The 18100-nt window shown below is 47.9% G+C and overlaps 1 protein-coding gene across 1 annotated transcript in view; it reads left to right on the forward strand.

Annotated features, from left to right (window-relative positions):
• Window positions 1-18100, forward strand: part of grm7 (glutamate metabotropic receptor 7) — a 348652-nt gene that overhangs the window by 176615 nt on the left and 153937 nt on the right. The window contains exon 5 of the mRNA XM_079511050.1: window positions 346-483. Within this exon, the coding sequence (XP_079367176.1) occupies window positions 346-483 (138 nt within the window). The remainder of the gene's footprint in view (window positions 1-345; window positions 484-18100) is intronic.

The raw sequence follows: 18100 nt of genomic DNA on the forward strand, positions 1-18100 counted from the left end.
GCCGTGCAGAGAGCACTGGGGGGGCAGGGGCTCAAACTCCAGAAAAGGGCACACAAGCCCTTATTGGCCTCCCAAAGAATAAATAAAATAGATTAAAAAAGCGATGAGAAAAAAGCGATGGAAAAAAACGATGGAAAAAAGCGATGGAAAAAAGCGATGGAAATAAGCTCGTATTGGCCCCCCACACGTGCCCCCCCCCCCCCCCCCCCCCCACATGTCCTTATGTGGCAACATTTTAAAAAAAAACAAAAAAACTTTGTGTTGCCCACTATTCACTAAATATTCAATTAGTAAGTCAAATATTACTTTACTGACCTCTTATGTCTTTTCTTTCCTCCCCCCAAGGGTTTGACGCCTACTTCATATCACGGACTCTAGAGAACAACAGGCGGAACGTTTGGTTCGCTGAGTACTGGGAGGAGAACTTCAACTGCAAACTCATGAGCTCCTCCAAGAGAGATGAGAGCAGCAGAAAGTGTACAGGTAAGGCGTGTGTGTGTGCGTGTGCGTGTGCGTGTGCGTGTGCGTGTGCGTGTGTGTGTGTGTGTGTGTGCACGTGCACGGCACCCGTCGTTGCTGCCGTCGTTAATGCAGAGAAGAGGTGTTTAAATATGAAGGCTACCGGATTACTGTTTGCAATGTGTCTCATTGCGGTGATAAAGTTGGCTTTTAAAGCTGCTTTACCGACCGGTAGAATCTACCAGCAGAGGTGGAGTGTGTATGATCCTACGCCAAAACATCCAGCGGGGAGGCCAAACTTTGCAAACTACCTGCGACCACTGCCATCAGCATTGCATTTCATATTACTGTGAGTTAATCATACTGCATATGGTGTCTGGTTATGCCTTCATTTGAAACCCTCCTCAAAAATGTTTGGATCTGTTATGCTACTGTTTGTTGTAGATCCAAATAAAAGTATTCATGTGTGTGTGTGTGTGTGTGTGTGTGTGTGTGTGTGTTTGTGTGTGTGTGTGTTTGTGTGTGTGTGTGTGTGTGTGTGTGTGTGTGTGTGTGTGTGTGTGTGTGTGTGTGTGTGTGTGTGTGTGTGTGTGTGTGTGTGTGTGTGTGTGTGTGTGTGTGTGTGTGTGTGTGTGTGTGTGTGTGTGTGTGTGTGTGTGCTCGCGAGAAATAAATGTTGGTCTACACCACACACTAGAGATGATTTGATTTATAAGACAATTAAATAAATATCATTGGTTTTATAATGTATTGGATACATAATAAAAGTATAGTATAATACAATGCATTGGATTCATTCTGCTCCGTATGCAACAGAATGCATTGCTTTTCAGTTTATCATTCAAGTTTGAGCCAATGTGATTAATCGCACGGTTAACTACACAAAGTATTTAATCACGATTAAAATGTTTAATCGTTGGACAGCAATAATATACACACACACAAAATATAATAGTTAGATTTGCACGTCAGTCTTGCTCAACTGGAGGCTGAGGACGACCTCAATATAACCCTGCATTCCGAAGTGAACCAATCCAAAGTGTTTAGGGACGGGTGGGCCTTCATGTTGGAGCAGTAAGGCCTCACTCACACCTATACATCTAGTGTTTAGGGACGGGTGGGCCTTCATGTTGGAGCAGTAAAGTGTTTAGGGACGGGTGGGCCTTCATGTTGGAGCAGTAAGGCCTCACTCACACCTATACATCTAGTGTTTAGGGACGGGTGGGCCTTCATGTTGGAGCAGTAAGGCCTCACTCACACCTATACATCTAGTGTTTAGGGACGGGGCCTTCATGTTGGAGCAGTAAGGCCTCACTCACACCTATACATCTAGTGTTTAGGGACGGGTGGGCCTTCATGTTGGAGCAGTAAGGCCTCACTCACACCTATACATCTAGTGTTTAGGGACGGGTGGGCCTTCATGTTGGAGCAGTAAGGCCTCACTCACACCTATACATCTAGTGTTTAGGGACGGGTGGGCCTTCATGTTGGAGCAGTAAGGCCTCACTCACACCTATACATCTAGCATACAACAATGATGCATGGTAGATGTAAACAAAGGGTAAGTGTCCTGTCCGCCCCAATGCATTTCCAATGGAAGTCACATGGTTTGACACAACATTTTTGTTGTACGGCTTTCGGCTGTGTTTCGACTGCCCCCCTCCCCCTCATACAACACAAATGTTGTGTCCAACCATGTGACTCCCATTGGCAATGAATTGCGTGCTTGCAACAGTCAACAAGTCTCATGCATCAGCTATACAACAATCTGTTGTGCAGGTGTGAGTGAAGCCTAACAAGATTGGTTTCTAAAGGAGTAGGCTTGGGTTTGTTAGAGGCTGTACCATTTTAGCTACCTTGGCTTTAGAAGTCCCCAGACGACTGGTACCTCCCCAAGCTGTTCCTGTAGTGGCTTTAGGTCTTCACGTGGATGGGTGTTCACATGTTGTCTTGTCTTGTCTTGTCTTGTCTTGTGTTGTGTTGTGTTGTGTTTATCTTTAGGTTAGGGGCTATGCTGGCTATCATGTCAATGTAACTTTGCTAATTAGGCTTTGCTTTTTCTGGGGGGAGGGGGGTGACAGACAGGCAGACAGGCAGACAGACAGGCAGGCAGGCAGACAGACAGACAGACAGACAGACAGAGATTACATTCATTTTAAATGCTATTAATGCACATTGACTTTACGCATACTCTTGTTCATTGACTTACAGTCTTGGCCTGTGTGTAAAGTATAGCCACATTTGCAGTTGTAAACAGAAGCTCATGTCTCTTCTGTGTACAATCGATATAGCAGTGCAATTAGTGGTTGAACCTTAATGAACACACTCTACTGGGAGTATTGATTAAAGGCACATAATAACATATTCTTTCCTTCATTCTCTCTAATTTAGCTATTCTGCAGCCCTCTCTCATCTCCTATCTCTTCCCTTCTCCCTTCTCATCATCTTCTCTGGTTTCATCCTGTCTTCTCTCCTCTGTATCCTGATGTACCTGTACCCTCCTCATCCCACTTCTGCGTGGCTCTCTCCTCTGTCTCCTTTTCTCTTTGTTGTCATACTGTGTCACCTCTTCACGTACTATATACTGTCATTTCCTCTTATTTCTCATCTTTTCATTCCCTTGAAGATACCACTACCTAACTACCTAAAATGAGCAATGATCCAAACAGTGTTGTAACAGTTCCCCAGAAAGGTGGCAGTTGGGGTGATGGAGGCAATGCTTTGCCAGAAGCAGGAGTGAGTGTGGCATTCTGAGCATGGGCATTCTGAGCACTATCCTGCTGTGTGGGCGGCTCCAGTGGCTCCACAATGGTACACCAGTTGTTGTCACCCAACTGTCTCACTATTTCCTGTAACTGTGTTCCCTTTTCTCCATCTTTCTCCAAGCTGACTTCCTACCTGCTGTTCCTAAATTGCTCACCTCAGCTCTACTGGGCCTCTTAGAGCACCTCAGCTCTACTGGGCCTCTTAGAGCGCCTCAGCTCTACTGGGCCTCTTAGAGCACCTCAGCTCTACTGGGCCTCTTAGAGCACCTCAGCTCTACTGTGCCTCTTAGAGCACCTCAGCTCTACTGGGCCTCTTAGAGCACCTCAGCTCTACTGGGCCTCTTAGAGCACCTCAGCTCTACTGGGCCTCTTAGAGCACCTCAGCTCTACTGGGCCTCTTAGAGCGCCTCAGCTCTACTGGGCCTCTTAGAGCACCTCAGCTCTACTGGGCCTCTTAGAGCACCTCAGCTCTACTGGGCCTCTTAGAGCACCTCAGCTCTACTGGGCCTCTTAGAGCGCCTCAGCTCTACTGGGCCTCTTAGAGCACCTCAGCTCTACTGGGCCTCTTAGAGCGCCTCAGCTCTACTGGGCCTCTTAGAGCACCTCAGCTCTACTGGGCCTCTTAGAGCACCTCAGCTCTACTGGGCCTCTTAGAGCACCTCAGCTCTACTGGGCCTCTTAGAGCGCCTCAGCTCTACTGGGCCTCTTAGAGCGCCTCAGCTCTACTGGGCCTCTTAGAGCGCCTCAGCTCTACTGGGCCTCTTAGAGCACCTCAGCTCTACTGGGCCTCTTAGAGCACCTCAGCTCTACTGGGCCTCTTAGAGCGCCTCTTAGAGCGCCTCAGCTCTACTGGGCCTCTTAGAGCCAGCTCTACTGGGCCTCTTAGAGCGCCTCAGCTCTACTGGGCCTCTTAGAGCACCTCAGCTCTACTGGGCCTCTTAGAGCACCTCAGCTCTACTGGGCCTCTTAGAGCACCTCAGCTCTACTGTGCCTCTTAGAGCACCTCAGCTCTACTGTGCCTCTTAGAGCACCTCAGCTCTACTGGGCCTCTTAGAGCGCCTCAGCTCTACTGGGCCTCTTAGAGCACCTCAGCTCTACTGGGCCTCTTAGAGCACCTCAGCTCTACTGGGCCTCTTAGAGCGCCTCAGCTCTACTGGGCCTCTTAGAGCGCCTCAGCTCTACTGGGCCTCTTAGAGCGCCTCAGCTCTACTGGGCCTCTTAGAGCACCTCAGCTCTACTGGGCCTCTTAGAGCACCTCAGCTCTACTGGGCCTCTTAGAGCACCTCAGCTCTACTGTGCCTCTTAGAGCACCTCAGCTCTACTGGGCCTCTTAGAGCACCTCAGCTCTACTGGGCCTCTTAGAGCGCCTCAGCTCTACTGGGCCTCTTAGAGCACCTCAGCTCTACTGGGCCTCTTAGAGCACCTCAGCTCTACTGGGCCTCTTAGAGCACCTCAGCTCTACTGGGCCTCTTAGAGCACCTCAGCTCTACTGGGCCTCTTAGAGCGCCTCAGCTCTACTGGGCCTCTTAGAGCACCTCAGCTCTACTGGGCCTCTTAGAGCACCTCAGCTCTACTGGGCCTCTTAGAGCACCTCAGCTCTACTGGGCCTCTTAGAGCGCCTCAGCTCTACTGGGCCTCTTAGAGCGCCTCAGCTCTACTGGGCCTCTTAGAGCCAGCTCTACTGGGCCTCTTAGAGGGCCTCAGCTCTACTGGGCCTCTTAGAGCCAGCTCTACTGGGCCTCTTAGAGCGCCTCAGCTCTACTGGGCCTCTTAGAGCACCTCAGCTCTACTGGGCCTCTTAGAGCACCTCAGCTCTACTGGGCCTCTTAGAGCCAGCTCTACTGGGCCTCTTAGAGCGCCTCAGCTCTACTGGGCCTCTTAGAGCACCTCAGCTCTACTGGGCCTCTTAGAGCACCTCAGCTCTACTGGGCCTCTTAGAGCACCTCAGCTCTACTGGGCCTCTTAGAGCACCTCAGCTCTACTGGGCCTCTTAGAGCACCTCAGCTCTACTGGGCCTCTTAGAGCACCTCAGCTCTACTGGGCCTCTTAGAGCGCCTCAGCTCTACTGGGCCTCTTAGAGCACCTCAGCTCTACTGGGCCTCTTAGAGCACCTCAGCTCTACTGGGCCTCTTAGAGCACCTCAGCTCTACTGGGCCTCTTAGAGCCAGGCATTCAGTTGCTTTGCGTTGACACAGTGAAAGAAAAGTGAAAAGAAGCCTAGTAAAGACAATAATATGTCAACATATTTTTATTTTTTATTTAACCTTTATTTAACCAGAAAAAGCACATTGAGACTCTTTTTTTCAAGTGGGAACTGGCCAAGCGGCAGATTTACATAATTACACTTCCAAGCTACATATCGTACGTGTGAAGTTATACAACAGCCAACAATAAATCCATGGCAATACCTCCAGAAACCTATACAAATACAACAATACTCCAAAATGGTACACTAACTGGGTACAAGAAATTTTGCACACAAGTACACAAAATACATGTATGGACGGGAACCAAAAGACAATACATATATGGGCATATGCAAAGGCTATAGTACACATCCGAACATGTGCAGTTGTTGGATTGTACATTTAAGATGATCCTTTTGAAACTTCTCAAAGGTAGGTATATATGTATAGACAGTGCATATGGAATAGACCATAGATCTCACAATGTGCTGTATAATGTACACTATGTACACTATAGCTGCATCAGCCAGGACTGAAAAGATTCACGAGAATAATGAGACCCATTTTCCAGTTTCCACAGTGCTTTCTGTGGCTATCCGGAATGATTGACTCACTCTGTGCTCTCAACATACACAGCTGGCGTCATGGCGGTGACACATGCTGTCAGGCTGACTAGTTTAAGCCTTGAGACAAACCCCTAATGAGTCAAACAAGAGGGGGGGATCCAGACAAGCTGTCTGGCTCTCACAAGCCTCTTAAACCCATTTGGTGAAAGTTGGGATGTCTTACTAGTCAGATGACGAACAGAGAGTTATATTTTGGAAAGAGCTGTGGCCTGCCGGGATGTAAATAGTATTGTTTTGTCCTCCCCTAACTAAGTGTTACCAGGCCATATGACTCTGTTTCAAGAGCAGCTGGAAAGAGAGCAAAACCTTGTTCTTGGAATCGAGGCTGATTTATGCTTCATGCTGAGGTGTCGTAGCTACTAGCACTGTTTGTAGATGCTGTGTGTAGCAAAGTGATATGCGTAGGAGTAAACAAAGCAAAGCAAAGTTACTATATTTACCCAGGGTAACTGGACTAAGCATCAGATACTTGTTTACAGCCAGGCCCTGCTCATAGAATATTTCATGGTAGTGGTTCAATGCCTTGCTCATGGGCACTTCAGTGGTGGTAATTTTAACGTGCCAGTCCGGGGATACGAACTGGCGACCTTCCGGTATCAAGACCGCTCCGCAAACCGTTCGGCCACCGCTGACACATAGTGGTATGGTGGTGAAGAGGAGGTTTGGAATGGAAAAGGCTTTTCTAGATTCATTAACGTTAGTCTAGCATTATTGACGAGGCGGAGACAGTGAGAGACTGCAGAAGTGGCCCCGTGGCGTGTGAGACGAATGAACGAGCCTGGTGAGAGAAATGGGAGTTAGGGACCTTTTGCAGTGGTTGAATAGATTTGAAAATAAAACATTGCTTGCACCCGTTCAGCTCTCACAAGTCCGCTCCCCATTGATCTCACCCAGAGAGAGAGACTACTAGTAAAGTGGCCCAAGGAGACCAATCACAGAGAGAGACTAGTAGTAAAGTGGCCCAAGGAGACCAATCACAGAGAGAGACTAGTAGTAAAGTGGCCCAAGGAGACCAATTACAGTTATTGCTCTGTCCTCTCCACGTCCTACACCTACAGTATAGTCACCATGTATTTTTACCATAGACTGTGAAATATATGGATAAAGCGAAGGTTGACGAGCGGCACCACCCATAGGGTGACGAGCGGCACCACCCATAGGGTGACGAGCGGCACCACCCATAGGGTGACGCGCGGCACCACCCATCCCAACAGACCCATCCCAACAGACCCAAGGGTGACGCGCGGCACCACCCATAGGGTGACGCGCGGCACCACCCATAGGGTGACGCGCGGCACCACCCATAGGGTGACGAGCGGCACCACCCATCCCAACAGACCCATCCCAACAGACCCAGGGGTGACGCGCGGCACCACCCATCCCAACAGACCCATCCCAACAGACCCAAGGGTGGCGCGCGGCACCACCCATCCCAACAGACCCATCCCAACAGACCCATCCCAACAGACCCAAGGGTGACGCGCGGCACCACCCATCCCAACAGACCCATCCCAACAGACCCAAGGGTGACGCGCGGCACCACCCATCCCAACAGACCCATCCCAACAGACCCAAGGGTGGCGCGCGGCACCACCCATCCCAACAGACCCATCTCAACAGACCCAAGGGTGGCGCGCGGCACCACCCATCCCAACAGACCCATACCAACAGACCCAAGGGTGACCGCGGCACCACCCATCCCAACAGACCCATCTTTTTGGCAAAATCAAATCCATCATCTTGTAATTTCCAGTCCCGAATAGCCAAGCTGAATGTTTTGACTCCTGCATATTGAAGAGAGAGAATGTGTGTGTGTGTACAATAGCCATTTTAGGGATATCGCAACAACACGCCCATCAGCCACACATCAAGGTGCAAAAAAGGGAGTTGGTATAATATCTATAGCGGGTAACTCTGCCGCACAATGGGGACTGCCCATGAGTCCGACCTCCCATGAGTCCGACCTCCCATCAGTCCTGCCCATGGGGACTGCCCATGAGTCCGACCTCCCATGAGTCCTGCCCATGAGTCCTGCCCATGAGTCCGACCTCCCATGAGTCCTGCCCATGAGTCCTGCCCATGAGTCCGACCTCCCATGAGTCCTGCCCATGAGTCCTGCCCATGAGTCCTGCCCATGGGGACTGCCCATGAGTCCGACCTCCCATTAGTCCTTGGCCGGTTAAGACTGAGGTTAGGGTTAGTGACCCACGTGGCCGGAGGGGCTCGTGTCGATCTCTGGGTGTGATGGGGGCGGGGCCCGGAGCGATTCTTCTGACCGACTCACGGACCGTAATGACATGCAGCCTGCATCGGCATGCTGCACGCAGGCACAGTAATTGTCCACAACCCGCAGCTGGGAGAGTGTGCGTGCAGTTTGCGTGCAGTTTGCGTGTGAGCTTCAGAAAAGCACTGATCAGCAACATGTGAGGGGAGGGAAGGGAGTTTTCAGTTTACTGCAAATCAATGGATTCCCCGACCGTTCCTCTGACGAAGACCACTCCACCACGCTTGTGTCTGCTCCAAACAGCTATCTACTGCATTCAAATCACTGTATGTATCTATCCATTTGTCTATTTGAGACGGGTGGATCGCGGGGGAGCACAACGTGAACTAATAATAATAATAATAATAATAAACTTTATTTGTATAGCACCTTTCATACATAAATGCAACTCAAAGTGCTTCACAGGGCAGTACATAAAAATAGCAATAAAACACAGGCAAGCAGTTAGACGGATAAGACAATGGTAAAGAAAGCATAAAAACATAGATGGACGAGAAACAAAGCACACCGCAAAAGGTCAGAATAGAGAACTCAACTAAAACTAAAAGCAAAACTCAATTAAAAGCAAAAGTAAAAAGGTGAGTCTTGAGTTGAGCTTTAAAAATGTCTACAGAGGGTGCGTGTCTAAGTTGAAATGGAAGTCGATTCCAGGCTGTAGGCCCATAGAAGCAGAAGGCTGCCTCACCATATTGTCTGTGTACACACAGACAACTTGTGTAAACCTGCCGCTGGTCAAGAAGCATGAGATATAGAGAGAAATACGCCTCTGCCTGGATGTAGCTCTAGGGTTATGGGATAGCATCAAGCCCCCGGAGCGGTAAACGTTGTAGCTCTAGGGTTATGGGATAGCATCAAGCCCCCGGAGCGGTAAACGTTGTAGCTCTAGGGTTATGGGATAGCATCAAGCCCCCGGAGCGGTAAACGTTGTAGCTCTAGGGTTATGGGATAGCATCAAGCCCCCGGAGCGGTAAACGTTGTAGCTCTAGGGTTATGGGATAGCATCAAGCCCCCGGAGCGGTAAACGTTGTAGCTCTAGGGTTATGGGATAGCATCAAGCCCCCGGAGCGGTAAACGTTGTAGCTCTAGGGTTATGGGATAGCATCAAGCCCCCGGAGCGGTAAACGTTGTAGCTCTAGGGTTATGGGATAGCATCAAGCCCCCAGAGCGGTAAACGTTGTAGCTCTAGGGTTATGGGATAGCATCAAGCCCCCGGAGCGGTAAACGTTGTAGCTCTAGGGTTATGGGATAGCATCAAGCCCCCGGAGCGGTAAACGTTGTAGCTCTAGGGTTATGGGATAGCATCAAGCCCCCAGAGCGGTAAACGTTGAAGCTAACCCTACTGGCCAAAGCTGGAACTGCCGGCGTGTGGTTTTGCTCGTGCATTTTTAGCACGGACAAAAGAGCGCGCGGCTGTGGTTTAACACATGAGCGCGCTCGTTCATGAATCGATTCAAGCGCCTTCAGCCGCGTTAGCACTTACGCATTTTGGAGCATTCTTCCGGGTGCTTAAATGCCAGCGAGCAACTTCCACTGAACTGAATAGTGGTCCGCTCTCTAGTTTATATATAACTCTATGGATAGCATGGCAAATTCTCTCATAACTATTGCAGCGTTGTGTCTTTATAGCCTGCTATGCAACAACCTGACACATTGGTCTGTCCATTCATTTCTTGGACATCAATCTCTAGGTCGTCCTCAGACGAGCCCTTCATCGTCGCTTCCAATCATCCCGGTTCTCCATACATCTGGTCAGCTTGTTGGTGCTTTGTGCTCCTGCGTCGTTCTTGAGTACATCCACATATGTTAATGTGAGACATCCTCGTGATCGGTGCCCGTGTGTTGGTTCCCACTGCACTAGTTTGCTGGCTGGCAGCTCTTGGTGTCTTTGGCAGTGTCCTAGCCGCTAGTCTCATTCTCCTGGTGTCTTTGGCAGTGTCCTAGCCGCTAGTCTCATTCTCCTGGTGTCTTTGGCAGTGTCCTAGCCGCTAGTCTCATTCTCCTGGTGTCTTTGGCAGTGTCCTAGCCGCTAGTCTCATTCTCCTGGTGTCTTTGGCAGTGTCCTAGCCGCTAGTCTCATTCTCCTGGTGTCTTTGGCAGTGTCCTAGCCGCTAGTCTCATTCTCCTGGTGTCTTTGGCAGTGTCCTAGCCGCTAGTCTCATTCTCCTGGTGTCTTTGGCAGTGTCCTAGCCGCTAGTCTCATTCTCCTGGTGTCTTTGGCAGTGTCCTAGCCGCTAGTCTCATTCTCCTGGTGTCTTTGGCAGTGTCCTAGCCGCTAGTCTCATTCTCCTGGTGTCTTTGGCAGTGTCCTAGCCGCTAGTCTCATTCTCCTGGTGTCTTTGGCAGTGTCCTGCTATAGTCTCATTCTCCTGGTGTCTTTGGCAGTGTCCTAGCCGCTAGTCTCATTCTCCTGGTGTCTTTGGCAGTGTCCTAGCCGCTAGTCTCATTCTCCTGGTGTCTTTGGCAGTGTCCTGCTATAGTCTCATTCTCCTGGTGTCTTTGGCAGTGTCCTAGCCGCTAGTCTCATTCTCCTGGTGTCTTTGGCAGTGTCCTGCTATAGTCTCATTCTCCTGGTGTCTTTGGCAGTGTCCTAGCCGCTAGTCTCATTCTCCTGGTGTCTTTGGCAGTGTCCTAGCCGCTAGTCTCATTCTCCTGGTGTCTTTGGCAGTGTCCTGCTATAGTCTCATTCTCCTGGTGTCTTTGGCAGTGTCCTAGCCGCTAGTCTCATTCTCCTGGTGTCTTTGGCAGTGTCCTAGCCGCTAGTCTCATTCTCCTGGTGTCTTTGGCAGTGTCCTGCTATAGTCTCATTCTCCTGGTGTCTTTGGCAGTGTCCTGCTATAGTCTCATTCTCCTGGCTGCTATTTTCTGGCTCACCCTTGGCATTCCATCATATAGATTTGTGTTGGTAACATGTGTGCTCTTACTGATGTTAAGTGCTGCATGCAGCATTCTGGTGTAGCACCCCATCTAGAAACTTCTGCAGGCTTCAGGGTCCAGCATTCACTGCCGTATAGAAGAATGTTACGGCTAAAGGACACATTAAAGCCATTGGGAGTATGATTATTTCTGCCTGCTTACTTTAGAATTCATATACAATATTAGCCAGGTACAGGTAATCACCATTCTGCCCTTCTGGCAGTAAAAATATAAAAATAAATACATTAAATACACCCCCTCCCCCTCCCCTCCCCGGTAGAACACAGTGGAGAACACTGACATCACCAAATTTGGCACGGCGCCCCTCTGCACTCTGATTGGTTAGGGAAATACAAGGTTCACGCCCACTGCTATGCCACATTTCCTGGGCCTTTTTCTTTTGACAACAAAATGCCTGGGTCTGCCAAGCTAGTTTGAGGGTAATTTATACACATCTCTCTAGCCAGGGGCAGTGACAGGAGAATGCTCTGCTGTTAGGATAGCATTCATGCTGAGGGCTCTTTAGAGCCACTGGTGTTGGGATAACATTTTGCTCACAGGGTCTAGTGGTGTGTGTGTGTGTGTGTGTGTGTGTGTGTGTGTGTGTGTGTGTGTGTGTGTGTGTGTGTGTGTGTGTGTGTGTGCGTGTGCGTGCGTGGGGGTAGCCAGTGTGTGTGCGTGGGGGTAGCCAATATGGGAGGAAATGAGTCTATTATTATTATTATTATTATATTAGTCTGATTAGTGTAAACAGAATGGGCAAAAATACAGTATATACATCATAAAACGGTGTTCCAAGGCAAAAACTAGCCAGTCTCCAACCTTGATGCAATCAGTTGGAGCTGCTCTGGATCGCATTGTGGCAGCCAGTTAAATGTAGTCGTTATGCTGACCTGCAACGTGTGAATAGTTTTAGACGGAACCCAAAAGAGACAACAGGAAAATACGTAGCAATCAGTGTTGAAAGTTCCAGCCCTGTGAGAAATATTCAAGGTAACTACTGCTGTTAGTGCAAAGGGTGTTTGTTGTATCCCAACAGAGAACCAAGGGTGTTTGTTGTATCCCAACAGAGAACCAGAGAACATTATGCCTGCCCTCACAGTTTCACAATTCCTGTATCAATAGCAAAGCACAGTATGGACTATTATGTGCAGATGCTGTCATGCAATGATTCCTCATGGAGGTGGTGGGCGTCCTTCCGCAGAAGAAAAAATTGTGATGCAATTTTTCTGCAATTTCAAAGAACGCGGAAAGGATTCACTTAAATCTTAACTAAATCGTTTTTTGTAGCTCAGTAATCTCCCACTTGATTTCATTTTGCATGTCCAACATTAGAAACAAAAGACCACGTTAGCAATCTCAGCTCCTGACTCACACCATCAGACTGCGAATTAGCCAATGTTTATGTGTATTCTGGCTCATCCGCGACTTCAACACTAAACTGCATACTTCCTGCATTTCTAAAGGAAATCAGCCGAATGATGAAATAACGACACATTCAGGTCGACACATTCATTAGAAGGCAACTACAGCATCATTTTAAACCGAAGAAAACCAGCACTCACGGCACTCTTCTTCTGTTTAAAATGTCGTATCTGACTTTGCACCCGGTAAAATGATTAAAGTGAGTGAGACGAGATGGAGTCGTGCATGCTGCCTTCTATTCGAACTACAGCATCATAACAGCAAAAGTACTGCTTTCTATTACATAACAGTGAAATTCACATTTGAATGTTCCAGTTTCTTTAAAGTACCCCTGTGCACTGCTACATGTACTCCCATTTGAGAAACACTACTAACTACACAACCAAGCAGCATGAGTACAGATGAGACTGTGTTGACATCATCACATAGCAGTGTCTAACACTACAACGTATCTCTCCAGGAGTAGAGACTGTGTTGACATCATCACACAGCAGTGTCTAACACTACAACGTATCTCTCCAGGAGTAGAGACTGTGTTGACATCATCACATAGCAGTGTCTAATACTCAGTGGCGTGCACAGACATTTAGAGGGGCAGGTGCTCAAGTTAAAAAAGGGCACCTTGTGCAGCGCGTGGAACCGGCCGGTTGCCTTAATCCATTTTGGGCGGGAACCCCTTTTGGTGTTAGCATTATGTTATGCTTTAGCTATTGAAAAATAGCAGATCTACAAGCTCATAGCGCGCCACCGAGTGGCGCGCTACGAGCTTGTAGGTCTGCTATTTTTAAAAATAGGGCACATTTCCAAAAGGGCAGGGGGTGCTCTAGCACCCCCTAGTGTCTATCTGTGCACGCCACTGCTAATACTACAACGTATCTCTCCAGGAGTAGAGAATATTCTCTGTGGGGATCAGGCAGGTTTCCGCGACGACCGCACCACAGGAGAACAATTACTGGCCCTAACCACCAAAATGGTTTTGAGAACAGACTAAAGACAGGGACTGTGTTCCTTGACCTCACAGCCTCCTGTGATATCGTCTGGCACAAATTACTCATACTGAAACTCACAAAGACGCTCCCTACTAATGATTCAAACTCTGCTGACCAACCGGAGGTTCAGAGTTCACCTCGGACAAAACACAAGCGCATGGAGAACACAGAGAAATGGACTCCCACAAGGCTCAGTTCTAGCTCCAACCCTGTTCAACCTCTACACAAATGATCTACCCACCACCAAATCCTGCAAATTCATCTTTACAGCTCTCTGGCATTCCAAGCACCAGACAGGTGCTCACTGAAGACCTTTCCAAACTGGACCAGTTCTGCAAAACCTGGCACCTAAAACCAGGTCCAGGTCCAGGCCATCCCACACACACAAACCAAGTCTACACCCAGCTCAATACAACCATGAGAACCATAACCGGGACTATTCGTTCAACACCACTACACTCCCCTGTCTCAATGTCCCTCAAAAATGTGCTCCTTTCTGGTAGTTTTGTCTGGCCTCAAACAGGTATCACATGCACCTCTGACACAATTCAGCCGAATTAGTCATTTTCGAAATAGGATGAAAATGATCTTGATAGACTTTTTTTTTTAAACTAAATATGAAATTCATATTTAGGCAAATATATTCATCCAGAGCCTTGAGACAGGTGGTGGTATGAGTAATACAGAGCTACTGTACAGTGAACACCACATTATAGAAATGTACATTATTGAAACAAGCAGGTTCCTCACCCAAGCTCTGATTTGCGGTGCAATGGACTCCTTATATCATGCTATTAGCCGCTTGGTTCGTTTGTCAGCTTCATTTTTTATAATGGTATTATTTGGAAGCAGTACTGATAGTATGTCTCCTGGTTCACTCCTCATTTTTTGTTCTCCTTTGTTGCTTTTTAGGAGACAAATGAAGAATACACAGGAGCGCTAGCCTCTTCTTTGTGGTTTTATGATTATGATTATGATTATGACATTTCTTCCCATTTATTCTTGGTGCGTTTGACAGGAGTCAAAACTTTTGGTCGGAATTTAAATTAATGTAAACACAAGCTGTTGCAATTTATGCTGTATTCACAGATTCAGGCAGATGGTACATTCAACGTTTCTTTGACTGTTTCACCCTGCTACGTTTCTTTGACTGTTTCACCCTGCTACAACATTGTTTAGCTTTTTTTTTTTTTTTTTTTTTAGCCTGATGTCACTTGTAGTCATTTTGACTATAGGTTTTTAAATGATTTGATTGAAGAGATTATAATCTACCTTTCCGTTTAGCCCCACACCTGTTGAGGGTGCAAGAGTGAAAGTTGGAGTGGGGGATTTAAGTGACTATATCCACTTAGTGGGGGATTTAAGTGACTATATCCACTTAGTGGGGGATTTAAGTGACTATGTTCAATCAATTTACAATTTACAATTTAGGCATTTAGCAGACGCTCTTAATCCAGAGCGATTTACATTAGGCAGGAACAAAAGTATGGGAATACATCACATATATAAAATGCATTTATCAAGAAACATGCGTAAGCTAAGAACGTAACTAGAACATATCTATATAATGACACTGTACATATTAACTATGCATATATACTATACTATGCTATACATATGTAGGCTACTATGATGTGCTATGACTATATACAATGCAATTATTGTGCTGTCTACATGACATGCTATAAGTCTGTTTCAAATGCTATCTAAGTCTAAAAAGTGCTATCTAAGGGGGTAGGATAAGTGCTATGGGCCATGATGGAGTCTGAAAAGGTGGGTCTTCAGACTACGGCAGAAGATTGGGAGTGATGCCGCAGTTCTGACTGCAACGGGGAGTGCATTCCACAGTTTTGGGGCCAGAAGGGAGAAGAGTTTGGGACGTGTGGAGCGTTGGCCCGGCGTTTTTAGTGAGGGTACTTCCAGCTTTCCTGCGTTGGCTGATCTGAGTGCGCGGGAGGGTTTGTAGGGTTCAATCATGCTTGCAAGATATGGGGGAGCCATACCTTTGGTTGCTTTGAATGCCAGCATCAGAGTTTTGTATTCTGTGCGGGCAGCGACTGGGAGCCAGTGCAGGGAGCGGAGCAGGGGGGAGACATGTGAGAATTTTGGCTGGTTGAAGACCAGACGAGCTGCGGCATTTTGGATCATTTGGAGACGCTTAAGTGCACATGCCGGTAGGCCAGTAAGGAGCGAATTACAATAGTCAAGTTTTGACAAGACTGTTGTCTGGATTAGGAGCTGGGCTGATTCCTGGGTGAGGAACGGTCTAATTCGTCGTATGTTATAGAGTGTGAACCTACAGGATCGAGTGACAGCTGTGATATGAGTTTTAAACGAGAGCTGACTGTCGAGGACAACACCAAGGTTCCTGGCTGTTGGGACAGACGTTACCAGGGCGTTGTCTATGGAAATAGTTAGCTCCCGCATAGGGCAGGACTTAGCTGGGAAGAAGAGAAGCTCAGTCTTGTCTGGGTTCAGCTTGAGGTGGTTGGAGGACATCCACTGTGAGATGTCAGCCAGGCATGCAGTGATGCGCTCTTCCACCTGAGTGGCAGAGGGGGGGAATCATCATGATCAGGATGCGACATCATGATCAGGATGCAACATCATGATCAGGATGCAACATCATGATCATGTCCAAGTAGTTATTACAGACAGACAGACAGACAGACAGACAGACAGACAGACAGACAACTGTATTCCAATTTACAATTTAAGCATTTAGCATTTAGCTCTTAATCAAGAGCGACTTACATTAAGCAATAACAAAAAAGCATGGCATACATCACATACATAAAAAGTAGTTATCATGAAACATGGGTAAGATAAGAGCGTAACAGTGGAGTATCTATATCATGAAACTATATATATAAACTATGCATACTATACTATATTATACTATACATATGTACTATAAAGTGCTATGACTACATAAAATGCAATTCTAGTGCTGTCTACGTAACATGCTATAAGTCTGTATAAAATGCTATCTAAGTCTACATAAAGTGCTATCCATACCAATACAATACAATACAATACAATACAATACAATACAATACAATACAATACAATTTAAAATAAAAAATATATAAACATCTGTATAGGGAGATTGTTCCAGTGATGGGAGGCTCTAACAGAGAAGACTGTTTTACGAAACACTGGGGAGGCACTGTGGAGGCACTCGGGGGACACTGGGCACTGGGGAGACACTGGGGGGGACACTGGGGAGGCACTGTGGAGGCACTCGGGGGACACTGGGCACTGGGGAGACACCGGGAGGGACACTGGGGAGGCACTCGGGGGACACTGGGCACTGGGGAGACACCGGGGGGGACACTGGGGAGGCACTGTGGAGGCACTCGGGGGACACGGCACTGGGGAGACACCGGGGGGGACACTGGGGAGGCACTGTGGAGGCACTCGGGGGACACTGGGCACTGGGGAGACACCGGGGGGGGGGGGGGACACTGGGGAGGCACTGTGGAGGCACTGGGGGGACACTGGGCACTGGGGAGACACTAGGGAGGCCCTGGGCAGACATTGGGGAGGTACTGGGAAGGCACTGGGGGGACACTGGGCAGACAGAGTTGGGACAAATTATTATTATTATTATTATTGGATAAAATGTATAAGTTTTTCAGAAAACATACAATCAGCCTCAGTCCTAAATGGGACGTATACAAACTAAAGACATTCTGACAGCTATACAGTAGTCTTCCAAACGATCGCTCCTCAAAGGTATGGCAGCACCGCTGCGCTTTATGCATTCAAGAGATGAAAAGGACGTATACGATGACTGATCTCTACATGAGCTGTAACCGCCCACCTTCCAGTGCACATATGGTGTATAGACCTGCATGTACATTATGATTTACATGTAAGGAGCATATTGAAGTTCATTATCAGTATAGAGAAAGACAGTTGGTGCATCGTGTGGGCACACAAGCCCAAAGCACAAAGATGAACACTCATCCTTCAAGCTGACAGTGTGCTGTCCACACAAACACACGTGAACGCACGCACGCACTCACGCACGCACGCACGCACACACGCACGCACGCACACACACAATGGATACTATTACAGACAGAGCGAGGGAAAGTGGGAGTTAGCTCTGTATTCAAAGTGTTTTTGACCTCATTTAGTTGCTGTCAATCGTTGCACGCCTATCTAGTTTCCATGCCTGCATGCACATATCTCTGCTTCCCAGGCATGCTCTGCTCCCACACACACACTGTGCTGCCATTGTTACATACATACACACACACACACACTGTGTACATACATACACACACACTGTGCTGCCATTGTTACATACAGTACACAGCCCGGGTACTGTGTGTGCAACTGCAACAGGATGCCCAGTGAAAGGCAGAACGATGCATGTGGGGAGGACGCCGTGCGACACGGGGTCAAGCACCAGACTTGAACCGCTGACATTGCAATTATTAAA

The sequence above is a fragment of the Electrona antarctica genome (assembly GCF_951216825.1).
Source record: "Electrona antarctica genome assembly, chromosome: 9".
Classification (NCBI taxonomy): domain Eukaryota; kingdom Metazoa; phylum Chordata; class Actinopteri; order Myctophiformes; family Myctophidae; genus Electrona; species Electrona antarctica.